The sequence below is a fragment of the Hippichthys cyanospilos genome, chromosome 11 (assembly GCF_059441005.1).
Source record: "Hippichthys cyanospilos isolate Australia breed blue-spotted pipefish chromosome 11, RoL_Hcya_1.0, whole genome shotgun sequence".
In the NCBI taxonomy this organism is placed as follows: Eukaryota; Metazoa; Chordata; class Actinopteri; order Syngnathiformes; family Syngnathidae; genus Hippichthys; species Hippichthys cyanospilos.
Genome location: NC_142379.1, coordinates 17,570,961 through 17,583,697, shown reverse-complemented (window position 1 = coordinate 17,583,697; position 12,737 = coordinate 17,570,961). Strand labels below are relative to the sequence as shown.

The 12,737-nt window shown below is 40.3% G+C and overlaps 1 protein-coding gene across 1 annotated transcript in view; it reads left to right on the top strand.

Annotated features, from left to right (window-relative positions):
* The window catches only part of slco1c1 (solute carrier organic anion transporter family, member 1C1), a 37,001-nt gene that overhangs the window by 22,314 nt on the left and 1,950 nt on the right, over window positions 1-12,737 (top strand). Inside the window, exons 4-14 of the mRNA XM_088427194.1 lie at window positions 4,465-4,597; window positions 4,688-4,809; window positions 4,876-5,022; window positions 6,793-6,891; window positions 7,585-7,827; window positions 8,221-8,385; window positions 8,561-8,756; window positions 8,940-9,105; window positions 9,720-9,892; window positions 12,342-12,406; window positions 12,545-12,662. Coding sequence (XP_088283320.1) covers window positions 4,465-4,597; window positions 4,688-4,809; window positions 4,876-5,022; window positions 6,793-6,891; window positions 7,585-7,827; window positions 8,221-8,385; window positions 8,561-8,756; window positions 8,940-9,105; window positions 9,720-9,892; window positions 12,342-12,406; window positions 12,545-12,662 — 1,627 coding nt within the window. The remainder of the gene's footprint in view (window positions 1-4,464; window positions 4,598-4,687; window positions 4,810-4,875; window positions 5,023-6,792; window positions 6,892-7,584; window positions 7,828-8,220; window positions 8,386-8,560; window positions 8,757-8,939; window positions 9,106-9,719; window positions 9,893-12,341; window positions 12,407-12,544; window positions 12,663-12,737) is intronic.

Sequence of the window (12,737 nt, the reverse complement as noted above, 5' to 3'; positions counted from 1 at the left end):
GAAAAAAGCAATCCTGTAATTCAAAAGACAATCAAGATTTTGGCCACCGGGGGTTTTGAGTGCACAGGAAGCTTCACGAAATGAACCTTTTTGTGAACCACAAAACTTCAGATCTTCAGAAGGCTTCATCTGCCCATCACTACTAACAAAGACTGAAGGAAAGCAGGGAACTAAATTGATACCAAGTGATGAGATCAAAAACACTTGGACAAGGCACAGGCGGCTGAGGGAGCTGATGGGAAGACAAAAGAGACGGGGTTGGCAAGCACAGGTGAACACCACAACCTGATGAGACAGACAAGCATGGCACAAAAAAATGAAAACCAAATCATAATCAAAACCAAGTTTCTCCAAACATAGAACTTGACATGGGCAAATGTTTGCTCAGGATTGATATGATGTCTGCTCATGCATCAGCCAGTGAGTCCCAACAAAATTTCTTTTAAATAAAGTTTAAAAAAAAGATTCGGATTTCGCCTACGTACAGGTACCTCAATCATTGCAGGGGACGCGTTCCAAAATTAGTTTTGAAAATGTAAAACATTGGTTTCATTTAGAGACAGCAATGAGCATAAACTGGTAATTCGGGTCATCACATTTTATGTCAAATCACAACAAACAGGGGTCAACAAATAGAACTAATGAGAAAAAGAAGTCAAACTGAAATATTATTGAGTATTAAACAATGTGAAAAGGAAAAAAACACGGGACAGGGAGCCAGTTCTCCAGTAAACAGATGGCTCAAAGCAAGACTGATGTGGACTGTAAAAGTGGAACCGGAAGACAAACAGTGAGAGCAAGAACAAAGCCGAGGACAGATCTTCCAGCAACTACATTGTTTGTTCACATTATTTTCATCCCACTTGTCCTTTACACACGCAGTTGAAGGTGGAGCTTTTGAACGCTCACATCGAGGACGCGCAGAGGTTGGAGGGGTTGATGGACCCCTATAGGTTTTTCCACTAAAAGAACGACATGCCATGCTAGATGCTATTCAGGAACTATGATTTTTTTTCCTCTCAGAGAAACTTGTCACAAATCTATCAAAGTATATTCGACTGAAATGAAATGAATGATGAAATTATTCTGTGAGAGAGTGCTGCATTCGAGCTTTCCAAAGTTTTTTTTTTTTTTTTTTTAAGTACAGGCAAGAAATTGTTTTATCACAGTATGACAAAAATGCTGAGTAATGGTGACTTGCAATGCATGCTCTCTGATGGCAGTAAGGTTTCTGGGTCAGCATTAAAAACCTACTTGGATCAACGTTACAGTATCACAGTAGTTTATGAATAATAAAGAGGGATCTGAATTTGAAGTTGGCTGCAAGAAATTATTTTTAAAAGATGAGCCAATTCAAAGGACTGGAAATTGTTTCACAGTAAATAAAGAAAACAAGATGCTAATCATGCAAAATTAATGGCTGCGCGATTTCATGAAAATAACTGAGGCGTATTAGAGAGTGTCACTAATAGAGAGACTATGAATTTGAGTGTGAATGGTTGTCCATAGCTCTCTGCTCTGTGACCTGTCCAAACATGTGTGTGATCTGCCTCTAGCCCAAAGTTAGCTCCTCATTCAAAATTATTTATGTATCATAGTTGATATTTCATGAATTTTGTTGATCACATTGCACTGAGTTCCATAATTTACTAAGTTCAATTTCCTAATCATATGATTATAATCACACGATCTTGAGGAAAAAGAAATGCTATTGGAATAAATCACTTGCTTTAGTTGCTTAAGTACATCGATGTACAAGTGTCCCAGAGTCTTTGAACTCATAGAGGGCACCAGTGATCTTCAGAAGTAGCTACACTTGGTATATTATGAACAGTTTTTTGAAAGAGGCCATGTTCTAAATTCAAACTGTTAATTGCCACTCCCAATTGAAAAAAAAAAGTAGGGCATATAGCTTAATCTTACAAAGGTTGCATTAGTTTGACCGTTAAGATAAAGTATAAGTGCCATAGATGGGTGAACAAAATTGGCATCAATATTCTCAAAACCTCTATGAAATGGATATTTGAATGCAAATAGTGCAGCTTCACATGCAAACATGTAGATATCACTGTACTCACTGAAATATTCTTTAACCTCTGTGAAAAAAATAAGTTCACTGTGATTTATAAGCAGATGTGACCATTTACATTGTGTATACCCATATATGTTTTTAATTGCCCCTTGTCAACCAAGGCATATATACCAGAAGGAACCATAAATTATTATGGAATTACTTGTGTAATTTCCCTAAGTTCAATGCTTTTTTTCCTCACGGCATGTAATGTTCATGTCACTGCTGTAATACGGTGCATTTGAAAAGTTGAGAAGGCCACTTGCAGCATCTTGAAGCAGAATTACATAAATGTATTACATTTTCTCTTGTGAAGGATATGCATGTGTGGTCAAGGCATGCAGCTACATCTATAGGATTGTTGCCAGGGAAACGCAGTGACAGGAAGGGCAACATGAATACAAAGAAGAAGGGAAGGTACAACTGTTAAAAACAGCACAGTGGGAGAGTATTATAGAGGGGAAAAGAATGGGCTGTTCCATAAATCCATTTTCCATACAATGAACCCACACATAGAGTTATCTATGGTTTGACAGTCACAAAAATCATGTGTGTGTGTGTGTGTGTGTGGAGGGGGGGCTTGGATTTTGGATTAATGGGGGTGCTGTTGGATAAGTGGTGGTAGGTGTGCATTGACTAGCAAGTGTACCGCTTTTCTCCCTGTATTTCCCCATATACAGCAGTGGAACTGAGCAAATAGTGTACAGCTAGTTCTTTAGTAGGAACAAAGCTTATAAGGCCCTAATTTGGTGGACTGGTGCGCGTGCCCACAGTGTAAAAACCACAACATACAGCATAACTCTCTTATTGTGCAGGTCCAGCCTGTCATGTTTGGGATTTGGGGAAACCCAACTATATGCATATAGATGTTCCGGTGTCATTGTTCCCCACGCTCATGATGCATCTTGCAATTTCATGACCAAAGGGGAATACAATTTTAGACACCTAAAAGCAGGTCTATTTCAACCCACACGTGGTGTAACTTTTTGATCGAGGACGCGGGCAGACATTCGGCTCCGGGGACATGTGTGATACATGTCATCAAATTTCACTCTAAAATATGATCAAGGCATGTTCCATACCCTGTGAATCATTATCGTCAAGGATGCACATAACTGGTAGCCAGGTACGCCTGCTCGACGGAAATCACTGACACGTAACGTCGCATGCTTTACTTCATGCATTTGTCTGCCCTACTTAACTTTTACTCATGAAAACAACCGAGCCAGAGCTGAACATTTTATTTTCCTGAAAAGTGGCTCCAAGGTATGCGGTGACTTGAAGCTCGAAGCTTGAAGAAGTGTTTGAGACAGGGTCAAAAATTTTCAGTCGTCCATTTATCTGACAAGTATGAAAACACCATGTGAATGTAGTGCAACTTATGGCCAACAAACAAGCTAATTGAGAAGCAACAGCTATTTGCCCTCTTGTTAGGTGGCGAGACAAACTGCAGGAACAACGCAAGCTCTACTGTATGTAATAGTATTTTCCTTGGGTTGGCTGTCGGGGCTGCGTGTCATTCCCGTGAAGGTGCGAAGGAGATCATTTACATTGTCACTTTACAGTTGACAGAGAATTTACCTCTGACTTCCGCTGATTTATTAAACTGGGTCTCGAACGAACCTCACAAACCACAACTGATTAAGTTCAAGAAATTTTTATTCTGTCTGAACCCTTGTTCAATGCATGGATTTTTTTTTTTCCACACTGGGGGATTTTTTTTGCATATGCATGTTTTGTTGTAGATGAGTTTTACTGTACTCCTGTGGAAAGAATGAACAATTACCCACTAATTGTGGAATGCAAGCCTCTGAGAGGAGGTGAAAGCATCTGGAACATTTCCCTGATAACTTTGGTCCAAAAGTGAACTACAGACTCGACTAGTTGGAGTTGGATTATGATTATGTTAATCTTTATAAGTATCACAGCACTTGATCCGGCTGCCCCTGGGAGTGCTTTATATTTTATGCATCCAACATGAAATCACTCTAAGAACGTTCAAATTGCCATCGTAATCTCAAAGAAGGATACTGAAAACCATTAAGCATGGTTGGTGACTAGAGACTTAAAATGGCTGGCCACGGAGCTCTTCAGACAGTTTTCTAATAAAACTGCAAAACTGATCACCAAAACCAAGTCTGTAGTACCAACACACACAGCGCATTAAATGTAAACAAAATGTATCTTTACTGCATCTGAACTTCAAGATTGCTCATCTTATGACATATTATATTACAATAATCACAATTAGCATGTAGTTATAGGATTATGTCATTATTTTAATGCAGTTGGTATTGCTTTCCTGCTGTACAAAAGTAGCTCTCCCAGTTATTTGAAAACAGCATTTTGTGTATCCCATAAAGTCTCTGATATCTTTTCATCTCTTCTGACAGGTAACTTGCTAGTTATAGCCTTTGTCAGTTATTTTGGTGCCAAGCTCCATCGGCCAAAGATCATTGCAATGGGATGCGTACTGATGTCCATCGGTACTTTTATCATTGCCCTGCCTCACTTCATCATTGGACGGTGAGTAAAGAACTACATTTTGATTTTTTCCCACTTACACATCTGTCATTTGATTTCATCCTCAAATTTCATTCCCCCTGTTGTGTATAGCTATGAATTTGAATCATCAGCCCAGTGGCTTATGAATTCAAGCCTTACCCCGCCCCCTTGTTCACCGGGCTCAACAGCTGACCTCAGCCAAGATAATAAATTATCTGAAGTTCCAGTTACGGGTACAGCATACATCTACTCAGATAAAGACACTTAAGCGCACACAGTAACGTATTAATCTTCTCCAGATTGTGAAGGTGATTCCAACCTGTCTATGTGGATATACGTGCTCATGGGAAATGTCCTACGAGGGATAGGAGAAACCCCTGTTCAACCCCTTGGAATATCCTACATAGATGACTTTGCTAGTGAAGAGAATGCTGCTTTGTATGTCGGTAAGAAAACCATTTTCAATATCTATCAACAGCCTATCGTTCTGTCTGCCTGTATGTCGATTGGTTGGTTGGTCTAGTCCCTATCTTATTGAGGGGCGAACGCTCTCCTCGGGTTCATTCAATATCCACAGATGCCTCAATGTCACCAGAGGTCATCTGACAAGGACATTTTGAATATGCTCAAAATCTCTTTGCTACAAGAGCGGGACAAATGACTGTCTGGTAGTGATGGGTTAATGAGGCGCTATGAAGCTTGTCGGCACACCGACACATTGTGTTGATGTGTTGATATTGTGTCATCAAATACTGTCACCTGCTGGACGTTAAAAATCCCTGCAGGCAACCCGCTTGATTCACTGAACTGACCTAGTGTACACCAGGGGTTTCTCCAAACCTAATACATTAGGAATTATGACAGATTGTTATAAAGTCTTAAATATAATGAATGATCTTATGTCAAATTTAGTTAACTGTTTTTAGGTAAAAGTTTATAGTTAAGTCAATTCGCCCAATGTAAGTCAATGGGACGTTTCTGAATAGAAAATGAGGATTTGTGGGAAAAGGATAAACATTTAGAATAGGACAAATACATGCAGTCCTCTCAAGAATATGTAGAATAATATGAAATTGGAAGTATCAAAATAGAAAAATAATGATTTATCTGAGAAGTGAAGGAAGTGCGAATACGGTCTGGTGTAGAACTACAGACTCTTCCCGCATTGCTCCAGTACTTCAACCACCGTACCAAGCAGCCATTTGTTGTCTGACAGATAAAATTCAAATTGAGAACGAATGGGACTGTCTCCCATTAGGAATGACGGATAAAATTCCAACTGACAACGAATGGGACAGTTTCCCATTGGGAATGAATGCTGAATTGGTTCGAAAAATCATCCAGCTCCTCCGGGAGGATTGCCAGGGATTCCCAGGCTACCCAAAAGACATAATCTCTCCAGGATGTCCTGGGTTGTCCATGGGACCTCCTACCAGCGGAACATGCCCTGAACACCTCACACCTACACACGCACCCTTTGTCCAGCCAAGGGTCATTGTCTCAGATTAAAAAGTGGTCATGTTCATCCCAGCCGCGGACAATATGGACCAAACTCTGCCATTGGTGGTAGAAGGACGAAACAGCCCTTATCAGGGGGGTTGATACCCCGTACACCTGACATACACTTCACAGAACTCCAAGGGACACCGTTTAATGCCTTCTTCAATCCACAAAACACTTGTAAATTAGACTGGTTTTTTAAACTCCCATGGACCCTTTAGGATCTTGCCAAGGGTGTAAAGCTGTTCTACGGGCTGAGACAAAAACCGCAGGGCTCCTCCTGAATCCGAGGTTCAACTTCCCTGATCGGACCCTGATCTTCAGCACAACAGAATAGACGTTACTGAGGAGGCTGAAGAGCGTGATCCCTCGATAGTCGGATCACACTGAAAGGGGGACCGCCATTCTCAGTCGCCCAATCCATAAACAATATTATTATTATAGTAATAATAGTAGTAATAGTAGTAGTCTTCTTAATATTATAATTTGGACACGGAATCATGTATGTACTGGTTTTCAAGTGAAGCAAGGTCAGTATCTATTGATTATCTGATAAACAACAAAAAAAGGATGATTTAAAATATCCGCCTCTGAACCAGTAGTAAGATTTCACCATTAATTTGTAACTCTATGTAGTAACTGATGGCCTTTGCATGAGTTTGGTTTCTTCTTTTTAAAATCAATCTTTTAATGTGAGTGTGTTTTGGGTGTTACAGGCTGTGTACAGACCATCTCTGTGGTGGGGCCTGTCTTTGGCTACCTGCTAGGCTCCTTATGTGCAAAAATTTATGTCGATATTGGATTTGTAAAACTGGGTAAGTTAGTAGTATATTTTCACATTTCATGTTTAGAGGGAAGTATCAAAAATATATTTTATGAAAACTCTCACAGCAGATTGCAACTCAGATTCATGTCAAGTGAGTTTTTGGTAAAGGCTTTTTTTCTGGCAGATGTTCAAAGCTCATAACTGGAGAGCTTCTTCATAAAACAGAGGCACAATGTTACCAGTACAACAGCAAATGCAGCATATGTAGTTGAGTGGGAGTCAGAACAGATGTTCAGGATTAGCATCACTTAGTTAATGAACCAGAGCAGCTTTCAATCAAATAGAGTGCAGCAGAGGGAGTAGGAGTGAGAATACCGGCTACATTACAGCAAAACAAGACGATGGACCCTAGTTCATACTAATAGAAATGTTGGTCTTTACATGAATTGCAAATAGGGTATTCCATTCATAAGCCTACACGTCATTGAAGTCAGACAACATGACTATTTTTGCTCAATGTATTAATGACCTATTCATTGAGAAAATTAGTTAAACGAGGTGTAGAATGTATTACTTTTTATTAGTTTATTTGTTTGACAATAAGGTTGTCTTTTGAACTAAAATATGCTAATTAATTAAAATTCGTAAATGTTACCGAATCCCCTAGAAATGTATAAGCCATGAACGTGTCAACATCAAATCTTGATTACAAATGTGTGTTATTGTATTCATCCCAACACAGAAACCATCACAATCACCCCAGCAGACTCCCGCTGGGTCGGAGCCTGGTGGTTAGGCTACCTCATAGCTGGTGTCATCACCCTCATTTCTGCCATTCCATTTTGGTTCCTACCACGCTCGCTACCAGTTCCAGGCTCTCACACTGCCGAAAAGCCAGAGCAGAAACGTTTTATCAAAGACTCTGCGCCCATGAAGCACAAGTATCCGGCGGAGGAGCACACCAGTTTTCTACAGATGGCCAAAGGTGAACATGGCTAAGGTTACATACTTTTTAGCTTTAATATGCAAGTTATTTGTCATCAAAACTTTAGTCGTTTTGCACCAGACCGTGCCTCCAGAGTTCAATGTTAATTTGACAGCGTGACAAAATAATTTGACTGTACACAATGACAAAAAGACCTTGTTCTGATAGGACTGATGTGTTGCATAGTAAAGATATTTAGTTTTGAGTGATGTACTAAGCATTCTGGGAGAGAAAATGGCTTTTGCAAGGGAATCAAGATGTTTTGCTATTTCTATAAAATGCTTTGAGAAATGTACATATCGTTTTGCAAATTTCATTTGGGATCTGAGAAATGAACCAAAGCAATAGAGAAAAACACTAATATGCTTTGTTCATGTTCATGTCTGTTGACAGATTTCATTCCGACCCTGCGGACCCTGTTGGGCCACCCTGTTTATTTAATCTACTTGTGCGTGACAATCATCCAGCTCAACTCGCTTATTGGCATGGTCACCTACAAACCCAAGTACATCGAACAGCACTTTAGGCAATCTGCCTCAAAGGCCAACTTTCTTATGGGTATGAATGACTTTTGTGGATGGTAACAGCCCGAAAGATAAGTGCAGCATGGTATAAGAACACTTTTTTTTAACCAAATGAATGCTGGTATTAAATAACTCTCCATCATTTTGCTTTTAATGTGACTGCCATGCTATTTGAGTTTTTGATCCTTTGTTTTGTTCACAAATCTCAGGCGTGATTAATATCCCGGCGGTTGCGCTTGGGATTTTTTCCGGTGGCCTTCTGATGAAGAAGATGAAGCTGAACATCATGGGGGCAGCCAAATTTGCTTTTGTTACCTCTTTCCTTGGTTATGTCCTTTCATTGTTCTTCTTTGTGATGAGCTGTGAGAATGCCAGGATAGCCGGAGTGACGCTCCCGTACAATAGGTAGGTTGTTTCTAAGGAGAAACCAGTTATTCTTGGGGTGCTGTTGGGACTCAAAAAACCCCATACTTTTCACACCCCTGGACTAGATACTTACATCGAATCTCAAACAGCGCAACTTCATGTGGGTTTCTGGTACTGTACGCACCCCATTTTAGCAGCATTCTTTTCATGTGTTTCTTCCAGCATGGAGGGCGTCTCTTACGATAAACACTCTGTTTTCACCACCTGCAACTCCAACTGCTTTTGTTCAGCAAATAACTGGGACCCAGTGTGCGGAGAGAATGGCATCACATATGTTTCTCCTTGTCTTGCTGGATGCGCCGTTTCCATGGGGTCAGGGAAAGACACAGTAAGTCAAACTGCAAAAAAATCAAAGGCGTCTTGCACTACAAAGACAATTTGAGCACTGTACAGTATTTGCAGTATGAATCAAGCCTAGATTCCGAAACGTTTTCCCTCCCTGATCTGTTGGGACCAAGTCATTGAGTTCGGACGTATGGGGTTTCTTGAGACGACCTAATAATATATAAAATGCAGTTTCTAAGGGGGGGGAATACAAACCTGACCCCATGTGAAAAAGTAATTTCGTTTTGTGCCCTCGAGCGCTCTTGGATCATGGAGCGGGACGAACATCTCAAGCACCAGCAAGTCTACCTCAGAATGGCTCAAAAGGATCAAAATAAAGGGTTTGGTGCAATATTTTGGTGATTTTGACCCAACATTCGGAGTCGCTAAGCACCAAACAACCCCAAAGAGTTGTCTTGTACAAGACATCCAAAAAAAAAGGTGTTGTTTTCTACAAAACAACCCAGAAAGTTGGGTCATATCAATCAAATGATGACTTGGCCATTTTCTGATGCATAATTGTGTTATGTTTGACCCATTTTTTCAAATATGCAGCAACGTTCACTTGATGTGAGCCTCTGTTTCAATTTTTTTTCACGTATATGCGTGTTTGCACAGGTCTTCTCGAATTGCAGCTGTGTCGGTGCGGCCAATAACTTGACAGCCAATACAGGTCAGTGCCCCGATAAGGACGACTGTGACAGGATGTTCCCGTACTTCTTGGCTCTCTCGGTCATCACTTCCTTTATCATCTCCCTGGGAGGAACACCAGGCTACATGCTTCTCATCAGGTCAGTCAGATTTTTGCCAGCTCAGAAAAAAAGCTTTCGTGCCTCGTATTCTTTGATCATACAAGTTGAACATGTTGCCGAGTTTCTTGGAGACACTTCCATGCATATTGCCTGACTTTGATTGGGATGGCACATGATTAAATGTTCTGCACTGTTTGCTCAGGCGTAGTTTGCATGGGAATACTGGGGCGTTTTGCTTCATTTAGTTCAAAGTATTCAGAGACAATTTAATGGGTTATTTCTAGTCTTGGTGTCAGTTTTTTGTCCGCGTAGCCGGAAACCCCACTGGGCCATCTGCCAAATTTTTCAAAAAGCTTCTTCCCAATCACTTGATCTTTATTAAATCTTAAAAGACCAATTTCTGCTCCTCACAAATTAGATTATACTGTTGTGATGCTGCTGTCAGAGTGCAAATGCCTGCTGTTTAATTTCACTGTCATTCCTCAAATTGGATGACTGGTTAAAATAGCAACCTCGCAATTCTCAACTCCAGGATTCCAGCACATGCTCTAACTACAAACAGTACTTAATTTATTCATATATTATACATTAAAATGACTCGTTAGCAGCTTTAAGTACCTCACTCACATAATTGCTGTCACGTCCCTCTTCGTTTGATTCAGTATTCACTAAGAGGCAGATCAAGCCTATGACCTTGATCTAGCCATTTTGCAGGAAAAATGTGGCCAACACACTGACTGTCCTGTGTGCGTCCTAGACTTGCGCCATTAAAAATTACAGCGGTTGCTCGAGTTCAAGGAAATATTTGAGAAAATTGAGATATGATCTGAACTGTCTGACTTCCTTCTAGGAAAGCGAATGAGAACACAGCTTGAAGTTAGGGTAATAAAAAGTCACTTTGTATAAAAATGGATTGGGACATGCCCACAAGTCTCAACCTCTTGTTAAAAAAACAACAACAAACACATTTATACTCTTTGCACACCCCCAGTTACCAATTTCCAAAAGAGACCGTTTATGTTGGAGTTGAACCGCGAGGGCTCTAAATGAGGTCCATCCATCCATTTTGTAGCAGCGTTAGACTTGTCAGACTCAGTTTAAATACATGTAAGAGTTTTAAAATGTTCACATCTTGAAATGAATAGAAATAGCTATATTACGATGACACCTCCCAAAGAATCTAATGAAAATAAAGTCATTGAAGATCATTCTAAAGGCTCATTTACAAATGGACGTCTGCATGTAAATACAGCAAAATATTCACAGCGCAGACATGGTGGTGTTACATTATAACGTCACCTAGCTGCTTGATAGGTATACATAGTAAATAAACACACAGCATCTCCGTATGACCTCATATTCTCTCTGAATACCATACATGTAAAAGCAAAATAAAAGGAGACAAGATGCATCATCTGTTCAAATTGTCCGCATATAAACGTGACCTAATTTGTAGAGGTTGAAGTGGGCATCCTACCCCCATTTGCATCCGTTTGTCCGTCCAGACTACAACACACAATTTTACGGAGGTGGGCAACATTTTTTTACAGTTCCGACAATTGTCCGTGCCCAGTCATCGTCGGTCCACCTTTTTTTTCGCAGGAAATTTGTAATTGTCGGGCCGTCGGTGATTGGCTCCTGTTCTCATTGGTCAATGTCGCACCGGGAGCCAATCACGTGTCTTGTAGGAAGGCCCTTGACCTGAATGTCAAATTGCCTGACCAGTCTTTCGCATGAAGCAAGCTCATAAGCTCGAGTGACAATTCGAATGCACGGCAGAAGGAGAGGGAGGAGGACGGCGAAATAAAGAAACGTCACGTTAGAGTGCTTTTGTAATAAATTGGCATTAGGGTTAGGGTTAGGGTTAACCTAGGTCGGGGGAGTGCCGGTGGCATGTGTTACATTACAGTTAATTCGTCTGTTTGGCATGCAGGAAACATCAGCGTGTCTCTGCAATATACCTTTTTTTCATGGCATTTCAACAACGAGGAAACTAATTACATATATTATTTCATTACAGAAAAATAAATTGAGTTACCTAATGCCTTTCGTTTAAACTATGCAATTACTACCACTGTGAATGAAAATCGGCTCTCCAAAACTGCCTAAACAATCTCACAATTCAAATCAGGGAAGTGAAGGCTTATTCCATCCAATGGTTCCAGACAATAGCCTCCCATTTGCATGCAGTCCTGGCAAGACGGTTGACATCAGCAAGTTTGTCATGGCCTCAAATTTTCAGCGGTGGTTGTTGCTCATGAGGACGTGTTTGCTTTCTTGTTTAATGAGAACGGATTCGTATAAAGAACTACTTTTACTTTTCTCGTATCCGGTCTTCGATTCCGTGCGAAATTCCAGCTCTTAGAAAAAACTTCAAAGATCAGAACACCCTTCATTTTAAAGTATTGTTCCCCATAGAACTTTAATGTGCATCTTCTTGATGTGAGCGTCGTTTTGGATTTTCTTTGACTTCAAATCTCACTCGTAGGTGCATCAAACCACAGCTGAAATCATTTGCTCTGGGATTCCACGCTCTAGCAACACATACACTTGGTATGGCTCTTCTAAATGTACACACAAGTAGTTGTAGTTATTTCATTTTACTTTCTGAAGTAAAAAAAAATAAAAATAAACTGTACATCTTGCCATCGATTCCTGAAGGCTGAAATGGGTTTACTTGTCTTTATACAGCAGGAATCCCAGCACCTATTTATTTTGGAGCCATTATTGACACCACATGTCTAAAATGGGGTCAAAAACGCTGCGGTGGAAGAGGAGCTTGTAGAATTTACAACACTACAAAGTACAGGTAAAACATGCATTAAGTGATATACGCTGTTAAAGAAATAGATTTCCACATGAGCAGATTTTTTTTTTTTTTTTT